This window comes from Schistocerca piceifrons, chromosome X (assembly GCF_021461385.2).
Source record: "Schistocerca piceifrons isolate TAMUIC-IGC-003096 chromosome X, iqSchPice1.1, whole genome shotgun sequence".
Taxonomy (NCBI): domain Eukaryota; kingdom Metazoa; phylum Arthropoda; class Insecta; order Orthoptera; family Acrididae; genus Schistocerca; species Schistocerca piceifrons.
In genome coordinates, this window is record NC_060149.1 from 532,346,920 (window position 1) to 532,362,811 (window position 15,892).

The following is a 15,892-nucleotide window of genomic DNA, read 5'->3' on the forward strand; positions in this document are numbered from 1 at the left end:
GGCTACGCGATCTAATATAAATAACGCGAGATGATTGACATCACCTACACGTACGCACCAAACACTAGAAGGCACTACTTTCAAAGATGAACTACAGTAGTGTGCAACCTCAGTGGAAATAGAACTTACGTGATCACAGCTGTTTAGCCTTATAGCCCTAACAAACCGAAGCAATTAGCAATATCACCGTATGTACTGCATCCGGTGCGTCGGAGTGATGGTTCTCGTACATGTCTGCGACGATGGAAAAACTCCAGCCACAAAATAAACTCTTTCAAACACTAGGACGGCAGAAGGTGCTCCTCTGGCTAATATAATCTAATACTGTCTTCTCCTCTCAGTGTTCTACAGACAAGAAACGCCAACTCCCAGCCACAAGGACGGAATTCAAAAAAATGTTTCAAATGGCTCTGAGCGCTATGGGACTTAAATTCTGAGGTCATCAGTCCCCTAGAACTTAGAACTACTTAAACCTAACTAACCTAAGGACATCACACACATCCATGCCCGAGGCAGGATTCGAACCTGCGACCGTAGCGGTCGCGCGGTTCTAGACTGTAGCGCCTAGAACCGCTCGGCCACTCCGGCCGGCTGACGGAATGCAGATAACGTCTCTACGTGAGTATAGACAGAAGAAGGGCTCTCAATCACTGAACGCTGCGTACTCAACGATGACTTCCACACCGGAGGCGAAGTCTAGAATCGTATAAGTTCGCAACTTTATACTGCCTAACTGTTCTAACTATAAAATTTCCTGAGAGCAAAGGCAGCAAGTCGGTCTGTACCAACAAAGCTGATATTGAGCGACCGTCAAACACGGGCGCTCGAAACGGAAGACCTCCTTTTTTCCACCGCTAGCTACCCAGCAAAGCCCGGCTCCCCTCCCTCGTAACTGCAGCAGGCGAATCATATTCTCGAAACCACGGAATATTCTCCCTCTCTACAGATTCTTCCGAACGCCGACCAAACATATTTTAGTCCTTTGTCGTCCAACGCGGGAAGTTTGCAAGAAAATACCTATCCCCGTTAGTTAAGAATTCATACAATGGCACGCTTCTCAGATAAAAATCCTCGGAAATAACCCAGCCTGCGTGATTTCCGAAGTAACGCATACTTGTTCCTCTCTGCTGCGTCCAAGATTTTCAAAGTTTCCGACTATCCTTCCGGCTTAGCTACACAACCGGCCAACCGCCACTCTATTGTGCTTCAGCGCTCAGGTGCCCGACCGTCCGGCTAGGGCTACTTCCTCTGTTAAGCAGGACCAACACACCTGTGCGGGCTTTTCCACACAGGGCCGAAGTTACGCCTGGCGTTTCATTTCCACTGGCGTTCCAACCTCTACTAGTATAGGCAATCATTCATTATGTCCTTTTGATAATAAAGACACTCCATCACCTTTCATGCAATAAGCGTTAGCAACTATTTCCAGAGTGTACTTGACAATGTCAGTCTTCTTTAAATATTTATATATACAATGTACAACCTATTAAATGATATCTAATTCCGGTTGTAAATCACGGCAAAGTATGTAGATGAGAGCTTGTAAGGTGCGAAATTATAGCCACCTTACACTATATAAAATATGAATTGGAGAGTTTAGTGTAAAGGAGTTTTGCTATTTGGAGAGCAAAATAACTGATGATGGTCGAAGTAGAGAGGATATGAAATGTAGACTGGCAATGGCAAGGAAAGCGTTTCTGAAGAAGAAAAATTTGTTAACATCGAGTATAGAGTTAAGTGTCAGGAAGTCGTTTATGAAAGTATTTGTATGGAGTGTAGCCATGTATGGAAGTGAAACATGGACGATAAATAGTTTGGACAAGAAGAGAATATAAGCTTTCGAAATGTGGTGCTACAGAAGAATGCTGAAGATTAGATGGGTAGATCACATAACTAATGAGGAGGTATTGAACAGAGTTGGGGAGAAGAGGAGTTTGTGGCACAACTTGACTAGAAGAAGGGGTCGGTTGGTAGGACATGTTCTGAGGCATCAGGGGATCACCAATTTAGTATTGGAGGGCAGCGTTGAGGGTAAAAATCGTAGAGGGAGACCAAGAGATGAATACACTAAGCAGATTCAGAAGGATGTAGGCTGCAGTACGTAATGGGAGATGAAGCAGCTTGCACAGGATAGCGTAGCATGGAGAGGTGCATTTAACCAGTCTCAGGACTGAAGACCACAACAACAACAACAACAGTGTGGTATGAACCCATCAGGTGGTGTAATAAAAACTCTAAACGCTGTAGCATGGTATCAGAGGGTCGGCTGATATTCGTGGCGAATCTCCCACCAAGAATTTTATATACGAATGCACAAAGGATTGGTAACTGAACAACTGTGGCCCATCAGCCTCAGGAGCAGAATGCATACATTGTAACTGGTCATTTCTTCTCCCACTAATATCGTTTCTTTGTAAAGTGCTACTTTTGTGTGTTTGGTTGGTTGGATGATTTGGGGGAGGGGATCAAACAGCGAGGTCGACGGTGAAGGATGAGGAAGGAAGTCGGCAGTGCCCTTTCAATAGAACCATCCCGGCATTTGCCTAAAGCGATTTAGGGAAATCACGGAAAACCTAAATCAGGATGGCCAGACGCGGGTTGGAACTGTCGTCGTTTCGAGTGCGAGTCCAATGTGCTAACCACTGCGCCACCTCGCTCAATAGGGACTTTTCGCAAGTTTATTTTCAACATGTGCTGCGAAACATCTGCTGTTATTGGGAACTCAATAGCCACCCTAGCAGTATACGGCCATTGGTCTGAACTTGTGATTTCCTGCCAGAGAGGTCAGTATTTTGTGACAATCTGAGCAGCCCTCTCAGATTTTTACAGATCCTACTGTCGTTCGCCATCCAGCCATCAGAAGATCGAAAGATTGGTCTTAACTTGTGACTTCCTGCCAGAGAGGTCAGTATTTTGTGACAATCTGAGCAGCCCTCTCAGATTTTTACAGATCCTACTGTCGTTCGCCATCCAGTCATCAGATGATCGAAAGATTAGGTTGTGATTAACAAAAATTAACCCATCAACTCCAAACTATAAAAATTAGAAAGCCACCGGAAGCTGGCTGTGTGTCCCTAACAACCGAGAGGACGAACTACACTATGGTCTGGATTGACATGTTACAAGAAGTTCCTCACCCGTTCATAGCGACCATGTGGGCAAGATGGCCCAATATCCGCTCGTCACTATGGTGAAACCTATCTTCAGTTCGACATTCGTTTGTTTCTTCTTAAACAGCATTCTTTGTACATCACGAAATCTCACGATATGAGAAAAAAATGGTTCAAATGGCTCTGAGCACTATGGGACTTAACGTCTGAGGTCATCAGTCTCCTAGAACTTAGAACTACTTAAACCTAACTAACATAACGACATCACACACATCCATGCCCGAGGCAAGATTCGAACCTGCGACTGTAGCGGTCTCGCGGTTTCAGACTGTAGCGCCTAGAACCGCTCGGTCACTCCGGCCGGCCACGACATGAGAAACCAGTTTCCCAGAGACTGATAATTTTGCCCTGTTAACTCTTACAAGCTTATCGGACAGAATATTAGTTACCTCCTTATCAAAGCTCACAGCTTTGGATCGCTGTAGATGGCGTTGCAATGGTATCAGGCGGTCATGTGTCCCGCCACCACAGACGTAAGTCTTAACAACATTGTGGTGGGTACATGCGAGTCTTTTGTATGGAATGAGTGCCGTTAGATGGCTCAACTTTGAGACGTGACAGAACGGCTGAATGTCACCAGAATGTGTATATCAACACTCTCGGAGACCAAGTGTTGCCATTTCTCCAGCATCATGATAAGTATGCAGTGGGCACTCCCGTCTTCCAGGACGTCAACGTTTCGTTGTGCATCCAGAAGGGCTGTCGCACGTTTCTATAAGGAATGTTGCTCCATTAGCAGTAATGTAACACGGAATAAGAGCAGGGACTGGCGACGCGTATCACGCCTTGTCAATGAAAACCGATTTCCAAACCAAAACGAATTAGTGCTGTCGGTGACTGGAGGTCGTTTCCATTCAGTTTCTGAACTCTGCTTGCCGTGGACATGTGCGATACGGTTGCTCGCAAAAGACCATTTCTCAAAGCGCTACTTAACACATTTCGGACGAACCTGGGGCTCGGACAGCGGTAGTTAGTCAAGCGAACGGTGGCCAAGTCTTTCACCAGTTCTTGGACCGTGCAGACTTGGGCGACATTTTGCCGAAAAGATACCATCCAGTAAGAAAAAATCGATCTCACAAGTTTTTGCAAAGTAAAAGTCAGTAGCGAAAAATACCCAGAAAAGAAACGTCCTGGTCGTGTCCGGATTGTAATGTAGCTCTTTGTATGCTTGAGCTTTTCAAAACACACCATATTCGGGCAAATTATTTGTAAAAACGGCGTATACAAGCTATTTTGCAGAATAAAAATATGATTCAGTAAAAAAATGTATATATCCTAATGTTAATAGCACATAACAAGGTTTTTAAGAATGGACAAACCGGGTTCCACTGTTGCAAATGAAACGTCACACAGACTTATTGCATTCACTGTTAAAATCTATTATTTTCAAAATATCTGTTAAAAACAGCAGTCCAGCTGTCCCACTCAGGGTGACTGAGCCAGTCTCCAGTGTGTTAAGGCTGCCCGTCTTCAATGGTAGAAACAACACAGAAACTGGAGGTAGTAGCTGATTGATACTGCGTAGTGTCTCTTTTCAAACTAGGTAAATCATTGAGTGCACCGAATGCCCAATGACGTATTTAACCCACAGCATGTGACGGATGTAGTTCAACCCAGAAGTAATCCTGCGACGTGTTGGCGGTGTTTTTTGTACCATGACTTGGGCACTCTCATTGAAGTTACTAAGAATGTCAACACAATGTGTATATCAACACTATCGGAGACCAAGTGTTGACATTTCTCCAACATCATGATAAGTATGCAGTGGCCACTCCCGTCTTCCAGGATTTCAACAGCCATGTTCACAGAACTCCATGTATACTTTCCTGGTTTGACGAAAACTCTGGCGCCTTATCGCTCCTTGGCTTCCCCACTAAGTTACCCTACCTTAATCCTATAGAAAGTATCTGGCTCTAATTGGAACGCAGCAGTCATCATGCCGTCAGTTTGGTAGCTGTTCAGGATTTAATCATCAATGAGTGGCTTCAGCTAAAAATGGCATGCCTGAAGAAACGTATACTCTCTCTGCAAATGGCTTCCCTGAAGAAACGGATACTCTCTCTTTCTCACCGAATTCAGACCATTACATGGTATTTGCATCGTCATGTCTCCAGGAGGTGACTCATTTTTTGTCTGGTCCGGTTATATGCTCACTGTCTCGAGGGAATCACTACCGAATTTCCTTGATAGACCACATTGAAATTATTACAGTCAATATGCTATACAGATCCGTGTATTCTTTTGGTGTGTGTGTGTGTGTGTGTGTGTGTGTGTGTGTGTGTGTGTGTGTAGGAGAGAGAGAGAGACAGAGAGACAGACAGAGAGAGAGAGAGAGAGAGAGAGAGAGAGAGAGAGATAGAGATCAAATGCTGTCCTGCAATTCATCAAATATTCGTGGATGACGTTTCCGTTATGTTGTACTTGTTCTGTTTCAGTCTGAAGATGTAGCAGCATTACGAAAAAAAATTACGTCCGAAGCCATCGAAAATCTACATCTCAGCGTGGTACGGGGAAATATCCAGAATGTTAAAGACTGCCTGAAATCCGGTGAGTTGGAGACATTTATTCACTTTGGTTAGCTGTTTTGATCTGCAGAAAATCTGGAGCCATTTACTGCCTATCACTGTGAACAGCGTGACAAGCATTCTTTCTATTGTGTCTTAAGTAAGGCTACTGCCCATCGCATTCATGAATAGTAAGCCAGTGCTATAAAAGGTGTTAGTAGTATAAGTGCAGATATTGTGATCACTGGTGCCTTAATATGTATTCACTTCAGTATATTAGTTGTTTTATCTCTGCAACTAACAGTCGGGTCAGGGATTTTCTCTGCCTCGTGATGACTGGGTGTTGTGTGATATCCTTAGGTTAGTTAGGTTTAAGTAGTTCTAAGTCCTAGGAGACTGATGACCATAGATGTTAAGTCCCATAGTGCTCAGAGCCTTTTGAACCATTTGAACCAACTAACAGTCTTCCCACAAAGGTGTTACATGATTTACTACCTGATGTTTTCTGCACAGTCGTAAATGCACCACCAAGACTAACCGTTTGTCGTCCGCATGCCCACGCTTCAACACTTGACCTGCTGCCCAGGGGAAAATAAGCATTAATGGCTTGCTTTTGCCACATGTATGTGGAGGTCGTGACCAACCTAAAACATATCGCTCCTAATAGCTACAATTATTAGTCTGTAAACGAAGTAAATACTGACATAATGTTGTTCAGTAGACTGTTCTCATTCACCCAGTATGTCTCTGAGCAAATGATTATTAGTCTTTTTTTGTAATGCACAGTTCCTGATGGGACTGGTATGTAAGAAGTAAAACTAATTTCCTCAAACTGCATTCTGAAATTTTGTTTTCGAAGTCTGTACATAGACATCGAGAAAAAATCAGGATCGTTCACCGAGTGCCTGCCTCATTTATGTGAGACAAGTCAAACAAAGGTATGATCATCCAGCCTGCCCTTCTTTCGCTCTGTACAGGAAAAATGATCAGAATTGATGTGCCCATTGATAACAAACTCGTTAAAGAAGGAGAACTGTCAATGAGCTTTGAAACTGAAAACATCGCTCACGTGAAACCCAATTCGTGCTTTTCTCGCGTGACATTCTGAAAGTCCTGAATGAAGACCATCAGGCAGGGGCATATTACTTGAATTCCCAAAATCATCTGACTCAGTATGACACCAATGTTTGGTAATGAAGTTCATATGGGTTATCAAACAAAATTTTTGACTGGACTGAGGCATTGCTTGACTGGGACAAAGTAGCTTGTTGTCTTCGATGTAGAGTCATGGACAGATTTACTAGAAGTAACTTTACTCCTGCCCTAGGAACATATGTTGGGACCCTTGCTGTTCATGTGTGTATACGGCCAAGCAGATGGAAACGGTCAAGAGGCAGCACGGCTATACCAAAACAAATAGCGTCACAGACACCAACCACAGCACACAACACTTCAAGCCCTTTTTGGGGGGTTCGTGTGATCATGGGTCATTTCAGACAAACGGACATGCAGGGAGGTGGCGGACTGTGTCTACACCAGATTTGGAGGATCTGGTTCTATCTCTCGACCATTTCCATCTGCTTAGCTGTACATAAACACCCTCTTCGCTTGTTCCCGGCATGAACGCCAGACCATTCTGCTGTTTACAGTACTATGCGTCAATCACACAGCCTGTAGCACACAAGGAACACATGGGGAGAGGAACATCCATTCGTCAGTGCCATCTACCGTGGCGGCGATGCATTTCCGGACATATGTTCATAGGATCTTGTTTCCTCCACTTACAGTCAGGAATCCTTCCCTGTAGTTTGTCGGTTTTTCTAATGTTCACCGTATATAATATATATATTAGTTCTACTGCCGCGTTTTTCTGTCTTTTTGTGAAGGCTAATCTTAGGAACTTCTGTAGAGATTTTGATACGTTTTTCTCTCACAGAGAGACTGATTTACGAGGTTAGTTTGTGCACATAATTTATTACCGTTACACCAGAAAAGTACTCCGGCCGTAGATACTTAGTGTTACCCGTGAAAAACTGGGATAGGTCGTCCAGCTCATTTTCTTTGGTGTTTTGCAGATATGTACAATTACGTTATTTGGATGTGTTGCTGGAGTCAGCCCGAACAGATACTGCTCATCACGTTTTTCATGCGACTATCGGTGTAGACAGAAAGCATCGGTTCGTTTCCCACTACAAACGAATTAGTTTCAAAGCAGGACTCTTAGGAGGGATATCCTATATGGACATATGACTTAGCAGACATTAATAGTAACCTCAGACTTTATACAAATGATGCACTTATCTGTAATGAAGTGCCACCTGAAAATAGCTGATCAAACATTCAGGCAGATCTCGATAAGTTTTCAAAGTAGTCCGAAGGTTGTCAACTTGCATTCAATGTTCAGAAACGTAAAATTTTGCATTTCACTAAACGTAAAATCATGTCTCTTCTGACTGTAGTATCAGTGCGTTACAGTTGGGATCAGTAAACACAAACAAATACCTGGGCGTAACAATTTGTAGCGATGTGCTGTGAAACTATCGTAGGTAAATTAGGTGGTAAATTTCGCTTCATATTAGGGTACTGAGAAACTTCAACTCTTGTGCAGTTCATCCTAGAACATTGCTCAAGTGTTTGGGTCCCACATCAGATAGATCTAACTGCGAAACGAGAACGTATGCAAGGAAAGACAATGCGAATGATGGAACTTTTGTTTGACCTTCGGGAGAGTGTCACGGAAATACTGAAAAATCTGAACTGGCAGGCACCTGAAGACAGATCCACAATATCTCGCAATTCAAGAACCAATAATAAGTAGAGAGCCGTTTATCCAGCAGTGGGTGTCTAATATTGGTTGTTGTTGTTGTTGATGATGATGATGATCTATTGAAACATAACCAACATAGATTCAGAAAACATTCTTGTCAAACACAATTGGCACTTTATTCAAAGTAATGAGTGACATCCACAGATATTTCTAGATTTCCAGAAGGCTTTTGACACTGTTCATCACAATTGCTTGCCTATAGAGTATCGTGTTAGCTGTGCGACTGGATTCGTGATTTCCAATCAGATAGATTACAGCTGGTAGTAACTGAGGGCAAGTCATCTACTGAAACCTAAGTTATATCTCGGGTTCCCCAAGGAAGCATTATAGGCCCTCTATTTAAAGATTTAGTAGACGATGTGAACTGCTCTTTTTAGAGTGTTTGCAAAAGATACTGTGTTTTACCGTCTATAAAGCCATCAGGACATAAAAATAAAATCAGTCACAAAATGATTTTGACAAGATGTTTGCGGGTTGCCAAAAGTGGCAATTTCTCCTGAATAATAAAAACGTGAGTTCTTCTACGTGTGCACTAAAAGAATACTGGCAATCCTCGGCTGCACGATAAATCACTCAAATTTAAGCGTTATCTAGTCGACTAAATACCTATGGATTACAACTACCAACAATAGTGGTTAGACACTGGACTCGCATTCGGGAGGACGACGGTTCAATCCCGCGTCCGGCCATCCTGATTTAGGTTTTCCGTGATTTCCCTAAATCGCTCCAGGGCCGGCCGAAGTGGCCGTGCGTTTCTGGCACTGCGGTCTGGAGCCGCGAGATCGCTACGGTCGCAGGTTCGAATCCTGCCTCGGGCATGGATGTGTGTGATGTCTTTAGGTTAGTTAGGTTAAACTAGTTCTAGGGGACTAATGACCTCAGAAGTTGAGTCCCATAGTGCTCAGAGCCATTTGAACCATTTTAAATCGCTCCAGGCAAATGCGGGGATGGTTCCTTTCAAAGGGCACGGCCGACTTCCTTCCCCGTCCTTCCCTAATCCGATGAGACCGATGACCTCGCTGTCTGGTCTCCTTCTCCGAACAACCCAACCCCCCAACCAACAATAAATCGGAGCCATCAAATAAAAGGAGAATTATAGACTGTTTTTTATTGCCAGAATGCTTAAAAGGCGCATCACACCTACTGAAGAGACTGTCTGCGTTACGATTGTCCGCCCTCCTTTGCAGTCCTGCTGAGCGGTATGGATTCCTTACCATTTATAATTGACAAAGGACATTCAAAATGTTCAAAGAGCAGTTCGTTTTGCATAAGCGAGTTGAGGTGACTCTCAATAAAACAAGGGCGTTTTTCGTCGCAGCGAGATCTTTTCACGAAATTAGAATTACCAACTTTCTCCTAATAATGGTAAAATATTTTGTTGATTTCTACCTACAAAGGGAGAAATGATCATTGCACTAAAATAAGAGAACTCAAAGCTCGCCCGGAAAGATTTGGGTGCTCATTCTTCCCACGCGATATTCAAGATTAAGATGGTAGAGAAATAGTCTTAAACTGGTTATGTGAAATGTTGCCAAACACTTAACTGAGAAATGCGGAGTAAAATTATGTAATTGCAGATGAAGATGTAGATGATGATAATGATAATTATGACAGAATGGCTAGACAGCGAAAATAATCCATTGCTGAATGTCTCTTCAGGGTACTAAAAATACTATCCAACATAATTCTTGTGGAGGCCTTGGTGATAGAGGAAATGCTTAGCTCATCATGGAATGTCTAGCTGTAGTAAGATAGACTTAGAACTGTGTACTTGGAATGCCCATTCTTGTGGACTCATTGTGATTTCAGTAATCGCTCGATACATTTTCTTTAACCCGCGAGAGGCTAGCTAACACAACTTCCGTACACGAAATAGAAACAGTACTGTTTCTTAGTTACAGTGAATAAAAGAGAGGTAAATGTGATTAATCGATAGCAGCACATTTCATTCCTCTATAACTGCCAACGAAACATTTCCAAATATTTAGTCAACTAAACAATATTGATCCCACATATCCTTCTGTGGGCATGTCCTCATGATGTAGGAAAGAAATCTGAGCATATCAGAGGACAAGAGACTTATATCTACCCCAGATATGTGTCACACTGAAAAACTAATGGAGGCAAAGTAGATTAGTTGACGATAACACAGACTTCATCTGTAATGTATAAAGATTTGTTTGAGTTCAGAAATAGAAAGACGGACAGTCAAATTTCAAAACAAGCATGTACTATCAATATATTCCTCTAGTTATCGACCATAAATAGTGACATTTCAATAACAGCTACTAGAGAAGAAAGTTACGATGCTTAGCGATTCATACTGCAAAATTCTAAACCGCCTCATGGCTCCAGTTTGATTTCTTCTCACTAGAAACGGTATTTCAGTCAACGTAACGCAAATTATAAAATATATAGACTGAATTAACTAGCACGTACTTTCTAATACGAAATAACTCCGCCGCGTGAAGTAGCCGCGCGATGTGAGGCGCCTTGTCACGGTTCGCGCGGCTCCCCCAGTCGGAGGTTCGAGTCCTCCCTCGGGCATGGGTGTGTGTATGTTGTCCTTAGCGTAAGTTAGTTTAAGTTAGATTAAGTGGTTTGTAAGTCCAGGAACCTCAGCAGTTTGGTCCCATAGAAGCTTACCACAAATTTCCAAAAACAAAAAATAACTCCCACAATCAGAAAACGGATGCAACTTCGACTCCTCTTTGCCCATCTATGAAAATCTTAATTCTGTGAGGATACTGATATGTGATTAATCAGTTATGGAGAATAATGTAGTTTATCAGCTCCCCAACTGCTTAAAGAAGAAATTAAAATCTGCAGATCACTGGAATCACAGATTTATTAAGTTTATATATTTTCACTGAGAAAACGTATTATTTTTGTAAGCCAGTTAATGTGTTCCATAGCTAGATATAGTAATCACATAACAGAACTAGTCAGTTAATGAGGAGCTTTCTCCCAGGTAAAAGAAAAATACTAAGTAACTGGTTCAAATGGCTCTAAGCACAATGGGACTTAACATCTGATGTCATCAGTCCCCTAGACTCAGAACTACTTAAACCTAACTAACCTAAGGACATCACACACATCCATGCCCGAGGCAGGATTATAACCTGCGACCGTAGCAGTCGCGCGGTTCCGGACTGAAGCGCCTAGAACTGCTCGTCCACAGCGGCCGGCTACTAAGTAATTGTTCCAAATAGTGACGACTGAAGTCGATTTTAAGAAACGTTGTTAGAAACCCATTAATGGAAGACATACATTATTTCTAGTGAATCATAGGTTTCCTGAAATATTTTGAATTTATTTTCAGAGAAGTAAGACCCAGGTCACTGCGTGTTCATATACTACAACTAAGCGTTTACAGTAGATGTAAGTATTAAACACCTGAATGTGGAGTGGGGAGAAAGGAAATGAACTAATGACAACAGTTGTATCGGGGCTTCGTGTGGAGTCAGCGGCGACGAGCGAAAATGTGTGCCGGACAAGGACTCGAACATGGGATTTCCTGCTTACTAGGCAGCTGCGTTAACCACAGCGCCATCCGGATAGAGTGCTTAGGTCAAATGCGCGGACTATCTCGGCGTGATCCACGGCCGACCCACATTCCCGCCGAACACCACCTATCTGCAGTCCCCATCCATGTCCTCCATTTTGCGATAAACACTGTGTCCGAATGACACTAAATTTCCAAGTAAGCAGGAAATCACAAGTTCGAGTCCCGGTCCAGCACACAATTTCACTCGTCGCTGTTGACTCCGCACGAAGTCGTGAAACAGTTGATATCGTTGGTTCCTTCTCTTTTCTTTCCTTACTCCTCCACCTTCAGTTATATAATATTTATCGGACATGTCCGAAAGAACAGACACCATGCATCTTGTAATCAGGTGTAAGTCCCTAATGTATTATAGTTCAGCTTATTCATCATGCAATATTTGCCGTTGCAGTCCATTAGGAACAAACAATAAATTTTTGGTCATCGTCGCACAGCGTTCTTCCTGATTTCTAACTCGGATACGTCTCCCTTCTTAAAGTCAAATCAGGAGCATTCCATTACGGTTTACTGGTATACTTTCGTCAGTACTACTTGTGGGCCGGCCGCTGTGGCCGAGCGGTTCTAGGCGCTTCAGTCTGGAACCGCGCTGCTGCTACGGTCGCAGGTTCGGATCCTGCCTCGGGCATGGATGTGTGCTATGTCCTTAGGTTAGTTAGGTTTAAGTAGTTCTACGTCTAGGGGACTGGTGACCTCAGATGTTATGTCCCATAGTGCTTAGAGCCATCTGAACCATTTTGAACGACTTGTGGAATCTTCAAAGATTTTCGTGCCGTCCGTTTCATTTCCATAATCATAAAATATATCTGATGAACACCTTATAACAGTTATTAAGAGAGAAAACTCAAATGATGTAAATTACAGAGTGACATTGCGTCCGTGTGTTGAGTGCCCACTAAACAGCTTTAGGAGGTCCACAACAGACGAAAACAGGAAGTTGGACCACCTCTCGCGTTTTATAGAATTTTTGTGTTTTGTGAACAGACCCTCTAACTGTGAAATACTGAGTGCAAAAGACGAGAAGAGCAAGGAATGTTTTGGGTGACAGGAATGCGTCATATTTATTTTAGAAATATCTGTAGCTCCAGATGAATCTATATCCGAAGGTAATCAATGAGTTTTATAACAGAGATCCAACATCAGGGGCAGAGTCCACATAGCATGAAACACCTGTAGCTTACATATTTTATTCCCTCACTTCCTTCCCTTTAGATTAGCCTTCAGCAGAAAAGAAACATAAGTGAATGACTATCATTTTTGATCCCGAAATGTAAAAAGATTTGACAGTATCGCCTTGATTTCGGTACACTGGTCTTCGAGCACCACGGTCTCATCTTCTCTTGCGATTCCCAATTCTTGACAGAGAGATGGTCTGCCACTTCCTTCTTCACTATTCAGACTTGTCTGATTACACTGTGTCATACGATGCGCCGTTAGTGCTGAGTACTTTCACCAGCTAAGAAAGTATTGATGCAGCGTTGTTCCACTTCAAATGCAAATGAATTACTGCTAGGTACTCCACTTTATCAGTGGTCTGTTACTTGTTTTGGTCCCTCTTGCGCCGTGCTACTGTACCGTACTGTGGTGTGGGATTTAAGTGTGTCCTGGGACTGTAAACACGTACCTACCCTCAAAGAAAAAATGAATTACATAACTTTACTTTTTCTGCGAAATGCCAGTGTAAACCCTAAGTTGATCCGCACCAGTTGGTTCTACTCAAGTCGTAGCTTTTATAACCATAGGATAGAAAATTTTCCCTTGTCCCATCTGCCTTCCGCGAATTTGCTGACCATTGCACAATGCCCTCTGTAGACAGATCATTGCCAGGAGGCACACGTCGTGAACCGTCCATTATTGTAGGAGGTGAGTCGCCATAGGATATGTTTTTAGCATATACACTGGGTTCACGTGCTGACCTCTGCTCAAGGTCCCAGAGAACCTGCCTTGGGCGACCTGGGGCATCTCTGCCCTCAGTCGGCGTCCGGCTTTTAAGATGCCCAAAGGGTCCCATGGGAGCAGCACGGTATGGTGTGCCGGTCACTGTCCTGGCTTTCTGTTAACGCTGGCTGTTCAAGGCCTCGGCTTGTAAGCAAAAATACTACATTCATGCATCGATTCCCAGTTACCAGACAGAAAAGAGATTGATAAAGATGGCTTGACCTGTACTATCACTGTCATAATCCTCATTATTTACACAAAACATAATGAACAGGGCATGCTACACATGACTTTAATCGGTGTCAGATGTGATTTGCGTATCATTAAAATGGAAAGTTTCAGCCTGGAAATGACTTTACACTTTTCATCGCATCCAGACCGTCTTAAAAAAGTTGTGCACTTGGTGTTACACTAAAGATTATGGTGTCTGTGGTGTATGTTTTGTCTATCATGGACAGATACACTGAAAAGCGTTATACAAAAGAACCCAACTTGCTCTGAGAAATGTGATACATTTGCGTTCGCCACACAAGGTATGTGTATGTGGACACTGCCACATCAGTATCAGAAAAAACACAACACAAAAAGATGTTCAGTTGAAGGTGCATTCACTATGATACAGGTGCATGGCGGTAGCGTTCATAGTGGTAGGTAAGCTGATCAGAATGTCCTGTCATTGATTAGACCTCCCTCTCTCTGGGGAGGAGAGGTCCAGGCAAGGTCCACGGCGAAGTATGGTGGCTTCCATCAAGGTGGGAACAAGATACAGACTTCCTCTTCTGAACATCTCTGAGTTTCATCTGGGTTTCTTCATTGTTCAGGAAGAGAGCAAAGCTTTGTTTTTTACCGGCTCTGCATGGTGCAGAAGACCACATACAAGAATTTACGTCTTAGGTTGTGATTCTCCATTGCACTGATAAAAGCGAGATGCAAAACGAGTCGCTCAACAGAGCAAAGGAAAGAGTTGTCTATAGAGTACTGCTACAGTACATTATATTACTATCCAACTGCTTGATTCAGGAGTGCTTTTCACACTGCTTGAGCAGTGTGATAGCACATGAGAATTCTGGCTCAAATGGCTCTGAGCACATGAGAATTCTCTCAAAGAAAAAAACTTGTGGAAAGGTTTACGGCACAGTACTGCCCCGCATGACGGACTGGCCAGTCTCGTTGTCAGAAAATGGAACATGTGTGGCGTTTGATTCTGCATTGCCTTCATACATCAATATGTGCAGAGCTGCAGTTGAATGTCTCTTCTCTGCTGCTGCGGTGTGATAATGTTAACAAAATTACGTGTTGCAGTTGCATGTGTTGATAAAGTTAGCATTATAGGCGTCAGACGCCTGCTGATCTCCATGACGGCCCCTCGTGCAACGGCTCGCCATCAGTTGGTGGGTGCCCCAACTACCTTCCTTCAAGGTTGTCTCACCAGACCGCTCAGCGCTGAGGCGGCTCACTCACTCCACCGGAAGCGTGAGCGGAACTCGTTATTGTACACCCAGTATACTGCTAACTCTTTCTCTTCTGTCTCCTTCCCTTTGGTGTGTCTGCACACTGCTGCCAGCTGGGTTTCCAGGGAGGGCCACATCATCACATAGAACTCTCCGTTCACCTACAGCTGCCGACCAATGTCCACACCTTTCGCTTGCATTTGCCATTGGCCTCCTGCACAGAACTCAAAGTCCAGGAATTACAATGTTATCTTAACTTAGTTATTAATACTTTCAAAATTAGCTGCCCTTTGAATGATTTGTTCTCTAACTACATTTGCTTGCAATATACAATTTAATCAAAAAATTGCAAAAGTATTCTGATCGATCTATTTTACAATAATCCTCTTATTAATAAATTAATTATCTCTTACCCCTTCATTTTAACTCATCATGCTCTG

General features: G+C 43.1%; 1 protein-coding gene across 1 annotated transcript in view; it reads left to right on the top strand.

Annotated features, from left to right (window-relative positions):
• The window catches only part of LOC124722495 (inversin-like), a 117,722-nt gene that overhangs the window by 20,045 nt on the left and 81,785 nt on the right, over positions 1-15,892 (top strand). The window contains exon 3 of the mRNA XM_047247649.1: positions 5,606-5,717. Within this exon, the coding sequence (XP_047103605.1) occupies positions 5,606-5,717 (112 nt within the window). The remainder of the gene's footprint in view (positions 1-5,605; positions 5,718-15,892) is intronic.